The sequence below is a fragment of the Sphaeramia orbicularis genome, chromosome 3 (genome assembly GCF_902148855.1).
Source record: "Sphaeramia orbicularis chromosome 3, fSphaOr1.1, whole genome shotgun sequence".
NCBI lineage: Eukaryota > Metazoa > Chordata > Actinopteri > Kurtiformes > Apogonidae > Sphaeramia > Sphaeramia orbicularis.
In genome coordinates this window covers 41,573,699-41,593,512 of record NC_043959.1, presented here as the reverse complement: position 1 = coordinate 41,593,512, position 19,814 = coordinate 41,573,699, and the positions used below count along the sequence as shown (strand labels likewise).

The window sequence follows — 19,814 nt, the reverse complement described above, 5'->3', positions numbered from 1 at the left end:
TCATGTCTTGGATGTGTTTCATTATCTTGTTGAAACATCCAGTGTCTTTGATAGGACAGTGCACATGCAGAAGGGAACATGTAGGTTTGGAGGATGAGAGTGATTCTTGATGCAATACATCATGGGATATCCAGCAGCTTTTTTTTTTTTTACCCCACTCTATCTGTATGTGTATTATTGTTGTTTTAGTCAAAATGTAGGATAATGTAATCAGAATATTATTATAATAAGACCACTAAATACCCCAATGCATAGGAAACATGTATGATGTTTCTATGTGTAAATATAATCAATCAGTAATGATTTTATTTCTAGGAGAAAAATCCCTGCTGTCACATAAATCATTTATGCTTACTGATTCCAAATGTGAAATCAGAATAACTCCAGTATGTCAGAAGAGACAATCAGAATCAGAATCAGAATTGCCTTTATTGTCATTGGACAGTACAAAGTACATCAAACTAAACTGAGTTCGATGATTAGGGGACATCGGGCCACTGCTCCTAACTGGTGCGCCACCACAGAACCCTTTTCTTTGAAAATTGCAGTGAAGAACAAGATAATGCAAAGCACAAATATAAGACATCATACAGTTTTCACACAGTACACGTGGACATGTGCTGGAATTTTTTCATGAATTTGAAAGGAATTTGGGGGACAGGGTGAGAGGTCAATGGTAGACAGCAGATGTGATTTGGGGTTTGGGGTGAGGAAATGCATGTATGTGCTATGTAATTGTGGAACGTGTGTGCAAGATAAAGAGACTCCAGTGGGTCATTCTGTCCTTTCAGTGTCAGGAATTATATGAATAAAAACTCCCACACATTTTTTAGTCTTACACCATTGCTTTTTATCACATATTCGCAATCTGAGGATAATACACTTGTGCCCATAAAGTTGGGATATTTTTGTTTTCAGACACATTCCTCTTTTTATTCCTATTTACATACATCAGTAATCATCTTTGACCAGGTACAAGACTACATACTGAGTCCCAGTTATACTTGAGAAAAGGTAAAAATATTTTTGTCCAACGTTATGGACAACAGTGCATGTACTGCCGAGAAGGAGGGTCTAAAGACGGGGGATGCAAGATACATTTATCCATTTGCTTCATCAACTGTTTACCTGACTAAGTATTTCACTGGTGCTTATTTTTATATTCAACAAATTCTGTAAAGCCCTGTTAGGTGACCTTATTGTGATATTGGGCTCTACAGATAAAATTGAATTGAACTGAACTGAATAGATTGGTCAAATGTATAGGACTTATAATTATGAATATGACCCTAGTGAAGAATAATACAAGTTTCAAAGCCCATCACCTTGGCTCATTCATTCGCTGACTCATTTCCAGAACCACTTTGTCCATGAAAGGGTTGTGGGGGTGTAATAGCCTATCCCAGCTACCAGCTTCTCTTAAAATTGTTCCAAAATGTGTTCTTGTGTTTGTGGATTCTGACATTTTACTGCTGTATGAACCTCTTGGGGGCAATCTGACCTGGGCCTCTTGGTACCTGGCTTCCATTTCAGGAATTACTTGATGAAATTGCTCACCATATGCACCATTTATGGAAAAAAAAATATAGGTGGTAAGAGGAAGTTAATAAATTTGACAGTATTCTTCAACCTGCTCACTCTTTTATAATGTGCTGAAGAAACTGACCATAATTTGGCTCTGTGCTTGCCCAGAATACTTTATACCATTTGCATGAATTAAATCTAACCTGTTAATTTTGAGGTTTGAATACAGGAATACAGGATCTCCAATATGGGGTCCGATGAAAGAAGTTTTCAGCTTTGCATCACTTTGGACGGCACCAAGTACTGGGGTGGCCGTGGCTCAGGAGGTAGAGCAGGTTGTCCAATAACCGAAGGGTTGGCGATTTGAATCCTCCTCTGTCCCGGTCATGTTGTGTCCTTGGTCAAGGCACCTCACCCACCTTGCTCCGGTGTCACACACACACTGGTGTATGAATGTTTAGTGATGGTTGGAGGGGCCGTTTGGTGTGAATTGTCAGCCATGCTTCCATCAGCCTGCCACAGGGCAGCTGGGGCTACAGATGTAGTTTGGAAAAGATAAGACATGCCTTTATTTGTCCCACAAGAATAAATTCCAGGTTACGGCAGCGAAGCACAAAAAGCACACAAGAAAAGCACACAAGAGCAGAAGAAGTGCAAAATCAAAGAATGAAGACAAATTGAATAAGCTATATGATTTACAATTGTGCATATGTTGATCATGCTACAGGTTACCACCACCAGAGTGCGAATGTGAGAGAAAATTAATAATGGTATCAATAATCAACAGTGTAAAGCGCTCTAGAAATCTAATCCATCATTATTGAAGTTCCGAAGTTTGATGACTTATAATTTATAGAACTAAAATGGTGATGATATGCTGCTAAGGGCTATACTGACTTGTGTACGACTCAAAATTTGGACACAGTGAAGACATTCTGATTTCATATTTGGAATCAGCAAATGCTTTACTTTTACTTTTTATGCTTTACGTGTTTTATGTTTTATGCTACCTTGCAGTGTACGCTTAAGTAATCTTACATACTACTGTGAGCAAACATCACAATAGCACTTTAAATTTTACCATGCAGCTGTCTACTGTTACTTCAAATATTCATTTATAAAACTGATTCATTTGCTGTGGTCTTTTTGACTCGTATGTTAAATTTTTACTGTTTTTATCTAATTGCTTACCTTATTGCCCTGGGAAACCCCATTTTATTCCTTCGTGTTCATTCACAGAATGACTGACAATAAAAAGAGCCTTGGGAGACTTTTTCAATGGCATTTCTTCTATTAACAGAACATAAAACAGAATGTGCAGGATGATGCTCAGCACTGAAAGATTAACAAGACTGAATTTGTTATTGTAACTGCATGTACTCAGTCCTAAGCACAGATGAATGTGTCGGGGGCTTGCACCGTTATTGAGCATAAACTCTTGTTATCTGGGTTACTGAGTTCATAAACCAAAGTATTCTTGGTGTTAGCAGATTACTCTGAGCAGGCAAGGCTGTCTGTCTAAGGCAACAGTTCAAATCTTTAGCCTACAGGCTTTACAAAGACGTGTTCTTTGTATTTCAGAGAGTTCCAAAGTCATAATTTGTCTATTTTTGCATTAAACAAGCTTCTAACACAACTCTAATGATCACAAGCCAGTGTCACATCTTTTAAGAAAGTACATATTGTGATTGCAGTTTCTTATCAGTGCATTGACCATCCTACCTCTAATTTGTAGCCATATTTTCATTATTACTGACATTAAATGTTGCCCATCCTTCAGCAGTCATTGCAATAATTTGACATATAATTCAATATTCAGCAAATAATTACTCTGTGTAATTTTTAATGCCAGAGATGCAGTCTCACACAGGATGCTCTGTAGATATGACACAGATGACAACAAGTGTAATAAAACAATACACTAAAATGCAGGATGTAAGTATTTCTGTAGTTTAAATTTATAATCTTCTTCCTCAATAAAGGGTAAATTCTTCTCATATTTAGTCCAACCACTCCCCCATTTCGAAGGCATAATCTGCACCTTAAGCTGGAGCTCACATGCATAAGCAAGTGGTTTTTCCTGGGTTAAAAAAAGCAGAAACTGGACTATTCAAGAGTTCATGTTGTGTTGCAGGGCAATTTCCCTACTTTCAGTTTATAATGGTAATATAATGTGAGTTTATGAACAGGGACGAGACAATTAAGTAATAAAATAATTATCTGGAGAGTTTACCTGGGAAAAGGTAACTTTTTAAAAAAGAGAGAAGGAGGGAGTGCATGCACGCACACACACACACACACACACACACACACACACACACACACACACACACACACACACACACACAGAGGTGTCATGTATCCCTATCAAAGGGGCATTGTGAGGGGAGTTGGGCAAAGTAAACTCAGAGAGGAGGAAATGTTGTAGTGTTTTCTGTTGAAAAATAGGAACTGTCTTGGTTGGAAAAACACAACCTGACAGATCTTTAATTATTTTTTTATGCAAACGGTTGGACACCTGCTAGTGTGTCATATACATCCACCACTCATACGTTCAATCACTATTGTACTTATGCAGGCAAACTGTGTATACTTCATGTTTTGTTAAAGTCATATATATAATGAAACTCAAATATTACACACATTTACCTGCTTTTTCTAACTAAGGTAATATATTTAAACTAAAAGATCTAATCAATGATTTAATTCAGTAACTAGGATCTGGCACACTGTTTTCCTCTCTTTACCCACCTCCCCCGTTCCAAGGCTATCCATGAGGTCCAATCAGATCCAGGAACCTCCCACTGAAGGAGCCCCAGGTTTTCATTTGCATTCCTGCTTTCTTTCACTTCACTTCAGTGTCATTTGTGGATTCATATCACTGCAACTGGATCTGAAAATAGTAACATTGAAGGTTCATGGAGTTTTACTGAGGTGGTTTTATTTGGGCTAATATGTAAGTGAGACATTTGTTGAAATTTATGTTTTCTATACCATATATCAAACAATATAAATACAATGTATGCAAATGTGGAACTCCTTATTGTATTTGAGAACATAAAGCAGAGCAATGAAAAGCATTTCTATCTATGGCAAGACCGAATGTTCTTGTGTTTGTAAAGCAGTAACAAAACAAACAGAAGTCAAATATTTATGGTAAAATTAATGGATCTTGCCTGTCTGTCTACATCTTCCTGTTGCAGATAATTCAGACACTTAAGTGGACAAAATGTGTTATAGTGATAAAATGAGAACACTAGGTAACTACTGAAATGTGCTCAATTATATGATTATGAGTTTTTTAAAAGGAATGTGTCTTACAAAATGTAATTGTCCTCTTAAAGGGAAAATCCAATCTAAACCACCAATATATAACTCAGAGTGTAATGCTAAACCTGTCTTTGACTCTTGACTCTTGTCAATCCTTTCTTGAGTTATTTCCCTCAATAAGCCTGATTACTACACTGTTACAAACTACTAGGTTTAATATGTAATCTCTTAGCTCAGGGGATTAAAGATGTAAATAAATTTAGTTTCTGTGGATTTTAAGTTCACTTTCAGTTCAAACTCACTCTGAGATGAAATTGTCAAGGAACTTATATGATATTTGTGCATGCATTTGTGTTTTCTTATGCACCAGCAGTGTGAAATGGATGAAGGCAGAGTTAGGAGGAGGAAGGAATCCCAGAATGGTTCTACTGGTCACAATGTAGACTCTCAGTCTGAAGACCGGCAGCCTGAGAAAGTCATTGCACTCCAGAAGGATGTGAGTCTGTGTGTGTGTGTGTGTGTGTGTGTGTGTCTGTTTGCATGTCCGTTCATGTGTGTCAGTCCTGAGAATGAGTCTCATTGGGTGTTCACACCATAAGGATCTCACCATCTCCACCTTTTTTAAGTAATGGGGACTGGGGTATTGTACCAGGCAGTTCCACGACGACTGTCTCCACATATTAACCCATCTGTAGACCAGTCCTTGCCCTCTTTAGTTAAGCTCCCTAAACCATGCAGTGAATTTAACGAGCCTAAAAAGGATTTGGTCAATGTTTCTATTCATGTTAAACCTGCATGTCAAGAGAATCTGTCCATTAACATGTGTTAATATTAGGAAGACAATGACTTGGCATAAATACAAAAATAATCTGGTAGAAAGTGTGCATATTAGTTACACAGATACTTTGTATTTCTACTATTGCTGCAAACATGAATAATCTTATGGCTGTTGACTAAATACAAGACAAATAAATATGAAAAAGCTTTTATTGCAAATTGATGTCCATCCAGTCACATGGACTAGTGTTACTGTTTAATTTTCTCTATTGCTATAAAATATTTTCCTTTAAACACAACAAAACCATCATTTAAAATAAAAAGAAAATGTAATATAGAGGATCATTGTTATGTCTTCAGCCGCATAACAAGGCTTGGTTTCTGTTATCTCTCCATGGCATTGTCATAAGGAGTTACACTCCCAACGCTATTTTGGACCTTAGGTGAGTATAAATACAAATATAAGTTATTTAGTTATTGCATTTCAGGTTAAGTGTCGTGGGTGGGTGAATGAATGGACTCACACACATATAGGCACATACAGGGCAATTGTGGCTCAGTTGGTAGAGCGGGTCGTCCAATGACCAAAGGGTCGAATCCTGGCCCTGACTGTCCACATGTCGAAGTGAAGTGAGACACTGAACCCAGTCCAGTCTGGCAGTGCCTTGCATGGCGGCAGCCGCCATCTGGTGTATGAGTGTGTGTGAATGGGTGTATCATGAAAGTGTACAAAATGCTCTACATAAGTTCGGTCCATTTACTATTCACCATTTACTGGCACTGAAGGGAGAATGAAAAACAAAACCTGATGTTGAAACATAGTCCAGAGTCAGGATGGTGAGAGTCCGGGTTATGGCAAAGAGGTGAGATGAAAGTCTTGGTGAGCCTATGGAGGTAATAACAGCAGCAGCAGTGAAAGCAATAGCAATGATCCAGCACCGCACCTGAGCAGGGGAGGCGCTTACAAAGGCTCCTAATGGAGATCTGCCTCAGATGCTAGCAGGTGAATATAATCAGTGTGAGGGAGGGGTCTGTGGCAAAGCATGAGTGCACCATGACATTATTACTAATACAGTGTTTAATATAGACAAGTGTATACCTATTTTTGACTCACTCTATTATCTATCTAAGTATTTGTGATGAGATATGTGGTCAGGTGGGACAAAAAAATGAATTCCATGGTTGCAGTAGTTGGATGATAAACTACCCACAGAAGACACATGCACAAGAAAAAGCAAGGATAATCATTCAAGATCTTACAGGAAGTTTGTCAGTTTGTGATTAATAATTGAAAAACACATTTAAGGAAGTTGTGAAAATTGAAATTTTCTTTTTTCTGCATTTGCTTAGGTTGGTCTTGTGAGTGGCATCTGTCTGATTGTGGGGACTATGATCGGCTCAGGCATCTTCATTTCCCCCAAATCTGTGCTGCTGTATTCTGGAGCTATAGGACCCTGTCTCCTCGTGTGGGCTGCCTGTGGGGTCTTATCCACTCTTGGTGAGAAATGTGTCTGCCTCTGTTTTAAAGGTTTTAGTGTTTTCAGCGATGCATATGAGTTCAGCTGCATATTGGAACCAACTGAATCCCTCCACTTGTTCACCCACAGTGAGGAGGTCCCTTATTTACAGACAGTGTTTATTTTATCTGTTCTGGGACATTTAGTTAAGGGGAAAGTAACTCTGGCTCACACTGTAACATATAAGGTGATGCATGGATGCCACCCGCTGCACTGTAACAGAAATAAGAGGAGGTGCATTCTGAGCTGTTGTTGAAACTTGGTGGACACACAACCTGCTCTGTCTGTAGAGAAAACAGCTCATTTTAAGGTGATGAAAATAAAGCGATGTTAATCTTCAAGTGATTATGCACTAATGAAAACATAATGATGAAGATTATATTAAATTTGTGCAATTAGATCTTCTTTAGTACCCCATAAATCTTAGTCTGTACACCTTTAAATTCTACCCCTCTATAGAAAGGGGTTCATGGAATTATAAATGTGATTTTGTAATAGCAAAAGATCCAGTCATATATGAATAAATGCAGTCATATAATCATAGATTGTAGTGATATCTTGGTGGATTATGTCATATTTTAAACTGAAAGGTGTCTATAATAATTGCTCCTGAATTCTGACTCAAGAAGACACATTACTACCTATCCCTTGGAAGGCTTTATTAGCTGTTATATACAATTATAACCTGGCTGTTGCCAATACCATATACGCAGTGAAATGAAAATATCACAAAAACATATATCTCTGTATGGACTCAGCATGACTTTTAAGTTCTCTGTCCTTGAAAACAAAATTGCCATATCATGTTGTCTTGAAACAGTGTACATAAATTAACAAAATGCTAAAACAAAGTCACAACAGATATAAACACCATTACTTGGTCGAGCAGGGGGAATGATGGTTTTATGAACTGAACAGCTGTCAGAAAAAATTAAACATCTCTGGATGAAGTGTATATTTTTAATCTTGCTGCGTCAACAAATATTTGAAACCTCAAAATATGCAATAAATACTTTAACTCTGGGAATAAAGAACAATATGGATTCACTTAATTCAAAAGTGTACATTGGTTGCACACAAAGAGTTTAGTCCAACACTTTTTGATCAATAATTCCAGCACTGTTTGATTACTCATCATTTATCAAATATGTAAATGAACTAAAATAGAATTTAATGTGAATCAGATTTTAAATGTAAATACAGTATTTTGGGATTAAAACTTCAGAAATGAAACCAATGACATTGTTTTTTTTGTTTTTGTTTATTTGTTTGTTTTGTTTGTTTAAAATCTTTACTTTAGAATGAGGACAAACAACTGGTGTCCTCACTTTAAATGGGGTGTCTATGTTCTCACAGTTTTATGTTCCTATATATCTGAGAAATGTAAAGAAAAGTACATCTGTGTGTGTGACTGCCACATGTTGCACAAACCTGTTTTAGTGGTACAGTTGGATCTCGTCTCACTTGTGCTAAAACATTTTGTTGGAATCTAGTTCTGTTCACCATGGCTTCTTCCTGGGGATGTGCATGGTACTGCACATGGAACCTAGTCACTCTGATACCTGGATCCTCATCCTCATCATTCACAGGTGTCAAACATACAGCCCATGGACCAAAACCAAAGCCAAAGGGTCTGTTCCGGCCTGTTGGATGAATCTGTGATATCTAAATTTACACTTAAGATTTTAACAATCAATGATTTTAAAATCATTTCACATACAGACCAATGTGATCTAAAGGGACTCAGACCAGTAAAATACTATCATAACTTATAAATAATGACAACTCTAAACTTTTCACTTTGTTTTAGTGCAAAAAAGTAAAATTACATGAAAATGCTTAGATTGACAAACTATCCTTTCACAAGAATGTGAATAACCTGAACAAATATGAACAACCTGAAATGTCTTAAAAGAAGTAAGTACTATTTGACCAACATTCCGCCTGTTATTAAATATTTTGTGTATTTGCAGATCTACTCTGATCAGTAAGTTGTAATGCACATGTGTAAATGATAAACTGAGGCATAATATTGTTAAAATTGCAATTATTTTTCTTAAGACACATCAGGTTGTTCATGTTATTCACATTTTTAAGGAAACTTTGTAGACATAAACATTTTCAAAATGTAATTGTTCTTTTTCATTGTTATTATTTCACTGGTTCAGCCCACTTCAGATCATATTGGGTTGATTGTGGCCCCTGAACTAAAATGAGTATGACGCCCCTGCTCTATGGTTTCCAGTTATCAAGCTTCCTTGAATAGCAGCTGTCTGAGCAAACACTGTGAACCAATCAGCATTAAGGGGGCTGGCCTTGGATCATGACCAAAAGTTTAGATAGTCTTCCACACCACACTTTCCATCAATTATTGTGAAAACTGATGCAGCACTACCCATGGACAGATTGTACTCAACACAATAATTGTTCTTCCCCTTGCCATGTTACACACATCCACCAAATTTGGTGCAAATTGGAGCAGTGGTTTTGCATAATCCTGCTAAGTTTTTGCAATAGTAATCATAAAATGTCACATATAAAATGTCAAATATTAGTCATCAATACATCATACATCGTACAGATACATGTGTGGACTGTTGTGGTCAGTAAATTACACTAACAACACTTTAAAATTACTGTCACACATTGGCTGATGAAGCTTAAGGTTTTTACAGAGTCATTAAGTTATTGTTTAGCATTGGCTCAGCTGTGACCCCTTGCAGGTGGCTCTGACCCCTAATAATACTTGCAGCCCCTTTTGTCCAAATATTGCCACTTCTGGCAAGTCCTTTCTAAATCAATCTAAATGTAATCAAGCTAGTCCCTTCTGTGCTTTTTCTGGATTGTGTGAGTGGTGGCAAAATTGAAAATTACTTGCATCAAAATAGCATTTCAGAAACCAATATGTGATGCCACAGTTCCTCTGTCCACTTATACCGTCTCAGGCCAAGTGAAAACTTCAATAGGTTTTGTCAAAGTTGTGAAATGTACAGGACACTGTGGGCACACTGGGGCCCATAATTATTGGGTTTTGCCATTGAGTCTTGGATACTGGAGGGCAACAAATTAACTACTTTGGACTTGAATAATAACTAAAGGTTATAGTTTGTTATTTAACTTACTTTAGGTAATTGTTAAACTTAACTCATTGGCATCTGGTAAGGATGGACAGTTGGTTGGATACTTAATAATCGTCCCAAGGTCACAATAAAAACATGTAACCTGCCATAATTCTATGAAATTGTGTTCACAGTGACATGAGTAGCTGCTAGAGCTTATCAGAAATATATGTTGGGTACCCTGTCCATTGTCCATGTATTGAAACAAACTCAGTATCTTAGTTTGTCATTAACATGTGTTTAAGACTAACTTGATGGCTTTGACTTTAAGTGTGTTTGGCAGTGGGTTTGTTTCTTTGACCCCCCCCCCCCCCCTCCCCCTCCCCCTCCCCCAACCCCCTCCGCCCAAGAAACAAGTGCAAATTGTAAAAGGTGTCTCTATTTGTCTACTTGATGCTTTCCTCATTTCTTTCTACCATTGTCTTTGCATGTGTGTTATTAGGCGCGCTGTGTTATGCTGAACTTGGCACCATGATCACCAAGTCTGGAGCAGAGTATGTTTACTTAATGGAGGCTTTTGGCTCAGTCGTAGCTTACCTGTACTCCTGGACCACACTCATTGTTTTGAAGCCCTCCTCTTTTGCCATCATCACCCTCAGCTTTGCAGAATATGCCTCCACTCCCTTTTACCCAGGATGCGCTCCTCCTGTTGTCGTTACCAAGTGTCTGTCGGCAGCAGCTATTTGTAAGTTACATTTTAAATGTTTTAGGTTAATGGTTGTGAGTAGACACACGTCCTCATGTTACTGAATTGTTTAAAGTATAATGATCACTGACAATGTTACGTGTTGTAAAGAAACACAATAAACCTGTGTACAAGGCTTTATTAAGGCCAGTTATCAATTACATCAGACCTCCTCTTTCAAGTCATAAACAGTTTAAAGATTAACAGATGAGAATAAAAGGATCATGATTACATTAAAAGTGTGTGACAAATCAAACTAAAACAAATAAATGTATTATATTTGTACAGTTCAGTCGATTAAGTCTGTTTTGTGTTTTCAGTCTCTTCTACAAATGCATAGGCATACGAAACAACATGCCAATATGATTTTCAATAATAATGGATTAGATTTCTGTAGTGCTTTTCACAACACCCAAAGCGTTTTACATTATTGATCCATAATTAATCCACTCTCACATTTACACCCTGGTGGTGGTAAATTACATGTGTACCCACAGGTACACATGTAATTTAGTAATTTGAAGTGTGACTGCCAATATGTGCCAAACGACCCCTCTGACCATCACCAATTATTCATATGCATTCATACACCAGTTTAAGTGACACTGAAAGCAAGGTGGGTGAGATGTCTTGCCCAAGGACACAACAGCACATGACTAGGGCAGAGCAGGATTTGAACCGCCAACCTTTCGGTTATTGGACGACCTGCAAGTAATATAATTGTTATAGATAATAAATGTCATCTCAAGAGGTGTCAGCAATTTAAACGAGTCAACTAAAATGTGTCTGTGTGTACTGATTAGGTTTTTTTGTGTTTGTCATTTCAGTTTCCATTGTCATTGTCAACTGTTTTAGTGTCAAACTGGCAAGTTATGTGCAGAACATCTTCACTGCAGCCAAACTTTTAATCATTATCATTATAGTGGTGGCTGGCATTGTTCTCTTGGCACAAGGTAGGTCCTAATGTTTCAATAGAGACACTGTTGCATTTCATAAACACCAAATCTCAAAGAATTATTTACAAATACGTGTTCTTGTTTGTGTCCAGGAAAAACAGAGAACTTTTCAAATGCCTTTGAGAGCACATCAGTATCTGTTGGAGCCATCGGACTTGCATTTTATAATGGACTCTGGGCTTATGATGGATGGTAAAACACACATTCACTTTTTAACAGGCTTTCTAATGGTGGCAGTTAGGCTTACTCTATATACTGATCAGCTATAACTCTCTGACCACTGAAAGGAGAAGCAATAATAATTTGGATTAGGTGGGTTGAAGTTTATATGTTCAAAACAGCAAAATGGACAAGAAAAGGAAGCAACTTTGTGACCGTCAAATCACTGGGTCGGAACCTCTCCAGATCTTATTGGTCATCCCCAATGTAAAGTAGTTGGTATTTAACAAAAGTGGTCCAAAGAACAACAACCAGATCTCAACCAATCAAGCATCTATGGGAACAGAACATTATTGCCACCAATGTGACCAGAGGTGTAGACTCCACCAGACCTCTGAAGGTGTGCTGTCATATCTGGGCCAAGACTTTGGCTGCAGATCCCTAATGTCTTGGAAGTAGTGAGGTAGACCTCCATGGATCAGATGTATTTGTCCAACATCTCCACAGATGCTCAATTGTCCTGAGATTGGGATGTCCTTCCTTAGTCCATTTTTGGTTGGTACAAACAAATGCAGACCAGGAACACAGTGTCATGGTCTCGGTCAAGCCAGTCTTGACTACAACACTAACATTTTGCACCAACAAAAACAAATTTACCGTGTGAGGACTGATCAGCTCACTGAATTTTATTCTCTGCATCAATTTATGCATAGCTATAGATTACTTCAGGACATAGTGGGGCAGAGGACAGAGTGGATGTGGCTTTGAGAGATAAATGAGAGTGGTATAAGGGAAGAGCGTGTGTGTGTGTGTGGGCATAATAAGGTATGAGTGAGTGACTGGATGAAGGAACGGAACAGAGATCAGTTTTTGAACACAATCTGTTTGTCCTGTTGTTCAGCGTGGTTACGTAACCAGTTAGAGGTCTGTTAATAAAGTCACCAGTGCAGAAAAACCCAGGTCATCCTTAGACGTCCAGTCGGACACATACATACATATACTGTATGCGTGTAAATAGCCTATAATAATTCCTCATTCTAATCATAATGCTGACAGATGAACTGAAACATTGGGAGCGGAGATGTTCGCATTTGTTCGCTCACATATAGTTACAAATAGTGAGCTCACAATGGTTTAGTGAATGAAAGGAGCCCGGAAACCGATATTGCATTCGCTAAGCCTCTGCGTTCGCTGACCCATCGTTAGCTCACTATTTGGAATGAAGGGGTGTGTTCACTATTTATCCTTGGTCAAAGCCAGTTCCTTACGTTGCTCATTTTGCTGTTTCCAGCAAATCAGCATTGAAATGCTCACATGCTGCCTAATAAATCCAACCCAGTGAAAGGTACCAACTGAAATAAAATAATCAATAGAATTTCCGCTTATCTCTGTGGTCAAAATCTTATGGCTGATCAGTGTATTTAAAAACTAGAAATATATTAATGAATATATCTATGTGAATAAGATGGTAGCTAGTAAACTACAGATCTGTATCTCCAAAAAGATGAAAAATGATTATTCTGTCTATTCACCCTCCACAGGGAAGATTGTTTACTTTGCCTGTATGCTTTTTTCATTCAAAACTCGGGTATTTTGTGACTTGAAAACATCCAAAATGTGAGTGTGATCATGACAAGAGCTGTTCATCTGGCACTTCGTACAGAGTCAATTTGAAGCCAGTGAACTACAAAGCTCGCATAATGAATCTGAACTTCTATGTTTACCACATCATTTGTCTTTTTTTTTTTTTTTTATTAGAGGAAAGGAAAGATCCTGACCACCAAAGCTAGAGCCCCACCAAATGTTTCAGCATAGGGGTCTGTGACATGATGAATCAGGACTAGAATTATACTTGTACAAATAGGGGTGAAGTTCGACATATTTTTTTTGCTTTTGAACCTCTTTTTAACTTCTGACGTATGGCATTAACCAAACATAATCAAGCTGTAATATGGAGGGCAACAGTATTTGGCCTCACTTTTATTTTTTCCAGTGAGGATTATTTTATTGCTAATGCATTGTAGCACCACATAATTACATGCTAATTTCACTAACAAAGACAATGTAGTACAAACTAGCAAAACTAGATTTATGCAATTTGCTGAGCAAGTACATGGAATTTCTATGTTTACTCTTCAGGAGACAATGTAACTGATAAACACAATACTCACATTTCTTATTATACCTTTTATCCCTGTCAGGAATCAGCTGAATTTCATAACAGAGGAGCTGAAAAACCCATCCAGGTAGATTACATTTCTGTTTATATTTTGCTGAAAGTCTTTTTTTTTTCCGGTTTACATGATCAGTATGTTAAATATAGGAAACTACTTAATTTCCCTGAAAAACGCAAATTATGGAGGACAATATTATAATAAATGGCAATAAATTGTTTTGTAAAGGTTAAATGAAGGGGGGAATTCATCAGAAAGTCATCACAAAAATATTTCTAGGTCTTCCAGGGTTAAGTAGATTTTCTTCTCAATTTGCCACAGGAACCTGCCACTGGCTATTATCATTGGCATCCCTTTGGTATCTGTTTGTTACGTCCTGGTCAACATGGCGTACTTCACTGTCATGACCACTACTGAACTGCTGTTGTCTCCGGCTGTTGCTGTGGTAAGGAGTAGAACGACATGGCATGAACTATTAGATTATCTGATAATAAACAACCAATACGGTGTTAAAGGTTGATGCTCCAAATTAATTGTAAGTAAAGCTCAGTATTAATTTGCTCCTTGACATTATTTCTGTCTGTATAGACTTTTGGAGACAGAGTCCTTTACCCTCTGTCTTGGATCGTCCCAGTCTTTGTTGTCTTCTCCACATTTGGGTCGGCCAATGGGAGCTGTTTTACTGCCGGAAGGTACAATAATAAATAAATAAATAAATAAATAAATAAATAAATAAATAAATAAATAAATAAAAATTAAATAAATAAATAAATAAATAAGAACAAATATTTATCTTAACCCCATAATGCCAGATGTATCATATTTAATGCATGAGTTTTGAAGCCCTCTACATGATCAGTGTGATTTTTTTTTCTTGACAAATCTGATGTATACAATTAGATACATAATCCACCAAGGAGGAGGAATTCATTCACCAGAAGCCTTTCCAGTGACACTACAAGATTGTCATTAATGAGGAAGGAGGCAGAACTTTGCCAATTTTGAAAAGGAATTAACAATTTGTTAGACATGTTTATGTTAAATTATGGGTTTTTTTTGGTCAAAAATAATGATATTTGAGCACTGAGACCCGCTATATAAAATATGACACAAAGTTGGAACTCATACATGGAAATTGATATTATAAAAAAAATAAATAAATAAAAAATAAAAATGGGGGTTATTCAGAAGGACCAATAAAGGCTCCAGTTTCAAAGAACTGGAATTTTTTTGTCAACGATTTAATGGATCAGGCTTTACAGGGTCAATGTGTGTGGAAATAAGAATATGAAGGTTAAGGTCTGTTAAGGTCGGTTAAAGTCTTACAGAGACAGAGGAAGTCTTCCAAAAAACAGTTCAATAATAAAAACCACCAAAAAACTAATTTTCTTTTCTCCTAGACTGGCCTATGTATCGGGAAGAGAAGGCCACATGGTGAAAATCTTATCCTACATCAGTCTGAAACGCTTCACGCCATTACCTGCTCTATTATTTAATGTAAGTCCTGTGTATTCAAAGAATCATCTAATAAAACTGGATCTTATTATTTCATCTGAATTAGTAAATCCAAATGTATATACAATCATTCAGTGTGTCAAGTGCAATTTTAACCATATAAGTATGAGGAGATCTTTCTATTTGTGATTTTTAAGTGCAATCATGTTATACCAACAAGTTGAGATAAAGTAACCCATCAGTCATTGTTGTCTTATTTGTTTTGTGTTCTAGGGCATTTTGTCCATTATCTACATCATCCCAGCTGACATTAATACCCTCATTAACTACTTCAGTTTTGCTCAGTGGCTGTTTTATGGAATGACAGCCCTGTCTCTCATAGTTTTACGCTTCACGAGGAAGGAACTCCACAGACCAGTGAAGGTAAGACTTGTCAACATTTAGTTTTAGAGTATCAGCACAAGCTCAGTAGTTTGTGTTTGTCTTCTGTTTAATTAATTATTGTTATTAATTATTGTTTTGGCTCGGTTTGTTTGTTTATTTATTAACATTCTAGCAGGAAGACTAATGGTTGAATTCTTACCAAATTGAGTTTATAGATTGCCAGTGACCCAGAATAGATCTGATTACATTTTTGGGAACAGTAGGTCAAAGTTCAAAATTTTTTAAAATAAATTTTTAAAATTTCTTTTTACCCCCACTTACTTATAATGGGCACAATTTCAAATGTCTGTAGTAGCAAAACTATTGGTTGAATTTATACCAAATTTGGTTTATAGATTGCCTGTGACCCAAATTATATGTGATTACATTTTGGGAAAAGTAGGTCAAAGTTCAAATTTTTTGTGAATTTAAAACTTTTTATAATGGCCAAAATTTGTCTATGCTGTCTAGGTCTATGCTGACATCAGCACACACATAGACATGATGACATCAGCTGGATCGATGCCAAAATAAGCTACAATATGTGCGAGGGGGTACCTGGCACCACTTGTTATTGAATGCATTTGGACACTGCACCTTTTCCCCCTTTTGTCTCTTCTTATAAGGATTATATTTTGCTTTTATGTCACTGTGCGGTACAAGTGAAATTGTAATATATTTGCTGTTCCAGAAACTGTTTAAATCCTTATTCAAAGCTGAATTTTTGTTGGAAGAAAATATAGTGAACATAACATAACATAACATAATATTAATTTGATGTATTAACATTAAGTCATTTTTATAGGTTGAACCTACAGCTGTGTTTGTGATCACAAAATAGAATTAAATGACACAAACTAACAATGGTTCCTTTGTAATTGTGTGATCACTCAAAGGTGCCGATTGTCATAGCAGTACTAATGGTCCTGGTGTCCTTATACTTGGTCCTGGCTCCCATCATTGATAAGCCACAGCTCGAGTATCTCTACTGTTCTATCTTCATCTTCAGTGGACTCTTCTTCTATTACCCCTTTGTTCACCGTAAGGTCACCTGGGGACGCCGTCTCATGAGTAAGTTTACTCATAACACTTCTGTTCTGCGTGGCAACAAACACATATCAAGTATGAAATGTTGATTCTGAGCTATCCTTATACTGAAGTGATATCTGCACCAGCTTAGTGGTTTAACTCATAAAGACCCAAACAGCTGCCGACGACCAAAGCTGTCTACTGATCTAAACTGTTCAATATCCATTGAAGCACTAATTGGTGTAAAATACAGTTTGTCATCTTTTCATGGTCATCAGATTTGACCCATTTGGACATTCAGAGGCTCTGTAGTTACCGTGACGGCACTGTCATTTTCTACAATATTGATTCACCAGTAAAACCCATGCAGTTTGATCAGTGACAGTGGATAGAGACACTTGGTTTATGTTAAGTTAGTGATATATTTTGCTGAAAAAGACGTTTTCTTCATTTTTTTCTGTGTCTCAAATAATAACCCTCAACTTTAATTTGAGCTTTAATGAACATCTACATGATCAATGAATTAAATAGAGAAAAATACCAGATTTTTACAGTAAAAACACAAAATATAGAGGATAATATTGTAATAAATGGTGAAAAATCACTCAAGAAAAGATAAATATAGAGAAAAAAAATATTTTGGAACTACCACATAAGTAGCACTGGGTCTTTATGGGTTAATAAAACTGAGACATGTTGTTGTTTAATGTAAATAAATATATCTTTTGGTTTAATGGAATTTTTATTCCTTCACACCACCGACACCCGTCTGTACAGTCGTCTGTGGCCATCGTGGATAAATGCTTTTCTGTCAGACCAAAACCTCACACACTTTTGACTAATAACTCAAAATTGGACAGGTTTTCACTCAAATAAATAATAGGATGAAATCATAGATATAAAAGAAGAGATAGTATAATCTGAATTACAAAAAAAATGCTCTAAACTAATTTTTGTGAATCAATCATTGATTCAAAATAAAACATTTGATTATTAAGAGGAGCCTCCCTGGCCTGTTTGTCATTCAGGAGAGGTGAAGAGGGTGGACTATAAAAGCTAAATCCATCCATTTTCTGAAAAGCTTATTCCTTGTGAGGGTTGCAGGGCGGTTGGAGTCTGCCCTAGCAACCAAAGGGGAAAAGGTGGGGTACACCCTGATTGTGTTGCCAATTCATCGCAGGGCTGGCATATACGGATGAACAACAATTCACTGTCACATTCACTCCTATGGAGAATTAGATTCACCAATAAACCTATTAAGGTGCATACCACTGGACAGTGGAAGGGAGCTGGAGTAACTGTAGAGAACCCATGCAGACACAGGGAGAACATGCTACATGCTATAGTGCTAACCACTGCAGGACCATGACAGGAAATTAATAACCAAATGTTTCATATAGGTTTAATTATTAATTTACATTTTACAACCAGGACTATCTCTGACGATCCTCCACAAGCTCACAGGTTTTACTGACTGGTAAAGTCCAATCAGTAATTTCCTTACTAGAAATGATTGACTGGAATCTTACAAGTCAACAGTGTCCATAGTCATGTCTTTGATTTTGTTGTAATACGACATTAAATACTTATATTCTTTCAAATTTTTAAATGAACCTGGACAGACATGGACGAAAATTGGAACTCGACTGCTTTATTGAAGGCATAAAACTACAATTTTACTTATGAATTATTAATATTCCTTGAACTCATGTAACTGATGTGATTGACTCTCGTACACAGTAAAAACAGAACAGATAATTTCATAGTGCTGTGATTTTTCCACTGCAGGGCCTATCACCATGCATCTCCAACTGCTGATGGAAGTAGTTCCACCTGAGATAACTGAATGAAAAGGGACTGAATGATGGTCACATCAACTTCTTCTTCTCATTTGCCCTGTCCAGAAACTTGTCGGTTGGTTTGCAAATTATGGCTGGAAACTTTTTCATAGAGTGCATGAGAGTACCAGTTTCACATAAAGGAAACCTGACTTCATGTTTGCCATTTTACATTACTGGTTTATTAAAATGTATTATATGGTATAGTTAATTTTCAGTGTATGATCAGAGATAGAATGTTACGTAACCCACATTATGGGAAATGTTACACAACACATTGCACAGAAAACTCGTAGAGTTCATAAAGTGAATAACAAACAATGTTCACACAGTCTTTTTCTTTTTGACGCAGTTATGTTAAACATTTTCATGTAATGAATGTGCAATAGAGTTTCATTCCAAAGATCATTTGCTTTGTAGCTGCTACAGGATTTGCCTTGTGTAAAGGGAAAAAGTAAACATTTTGTTTGTATTAACGAAAGAAGCTCATGAAAGCTCAGTAGAGTTCGTAAAGAAGATTTATGCTGAAATGTTTACTTTATTTCTCCTGAGGGTGTAACAACTAATCAGAATTACTTACATGATGTTTGCACATTAAGCTTTATTTTCTCTTTCGTTTTGTAATATACTGTAACAACGCTACATAGTATTATGAAGTGATCATTGCAGGTTTTAATCTTGTTGAGCACTAAGCGGGCAGGAAATAATTTCCAGTGACAGTAATCATGGACTGCTGTTCCAAATGTTGTCCACCAGATGTCAGTAAAACACTGTTCTTTACACATGTAGTTGCTGTTCTGTCATTTTCATATTTTCTGAGACATTTGTAAGATTTTCTTTTTGTTTTAAATGTATACTGTGTTTTTAATCAATTTTATTCTATATTGC

At 36.8% G+C, this 19,814-nt stretch overlaps 1 protein-coding gene across 2 annotated transcripts; it reads left to right on the top strand.

Moving 5' to 3' along the window:
• The first annotated feature begins 4,368 nt into the window (after positions 1–4,368).
• Positions 4,369–19,761, top strand: slc7a9 (solute carrier family 7 member 9). 2 transcript variants are annotated; one of them, XM_030127428.1, is made up of 13 exons: positions 4,369–4,480; positions 5,165–5,290; positions 6,922–7,069; positions 10,650–10,892; positions 11,720–11,845; positions 11,941–12,040; positions 14,209–14,253; positions 14,503–14,626; positions 14,770–14,873; positions 15,582–15,678; positions 15,910–16,059; positions 16,956–17,130; positions 18,877–19,761. In XM_030127428.1, exons 2-13 carry the CDS (start codon positions 5,174–5,176, stop codon positions 18,936–18,938), a joined length of 1,491 nt encoding a protein of 496 aa, XP_029983288.1. In that variant the 5' UTR covers positions 4,369–4,480; positions 5,165–5,173; the 3' UTR covers positions 18,939–19,761. The 2 variants fall into 2 exon arrangements, with proteins under 2 accessions (XP_029983288.1, XP_029983280.1); XM_030127420.1 differs by lacking the exon at positions 4,369–4,480 and having other exon boundaries at positions 5,156–5,290.
• Positions 19,762–19,814: the final 53 nt, after the last annotated feature.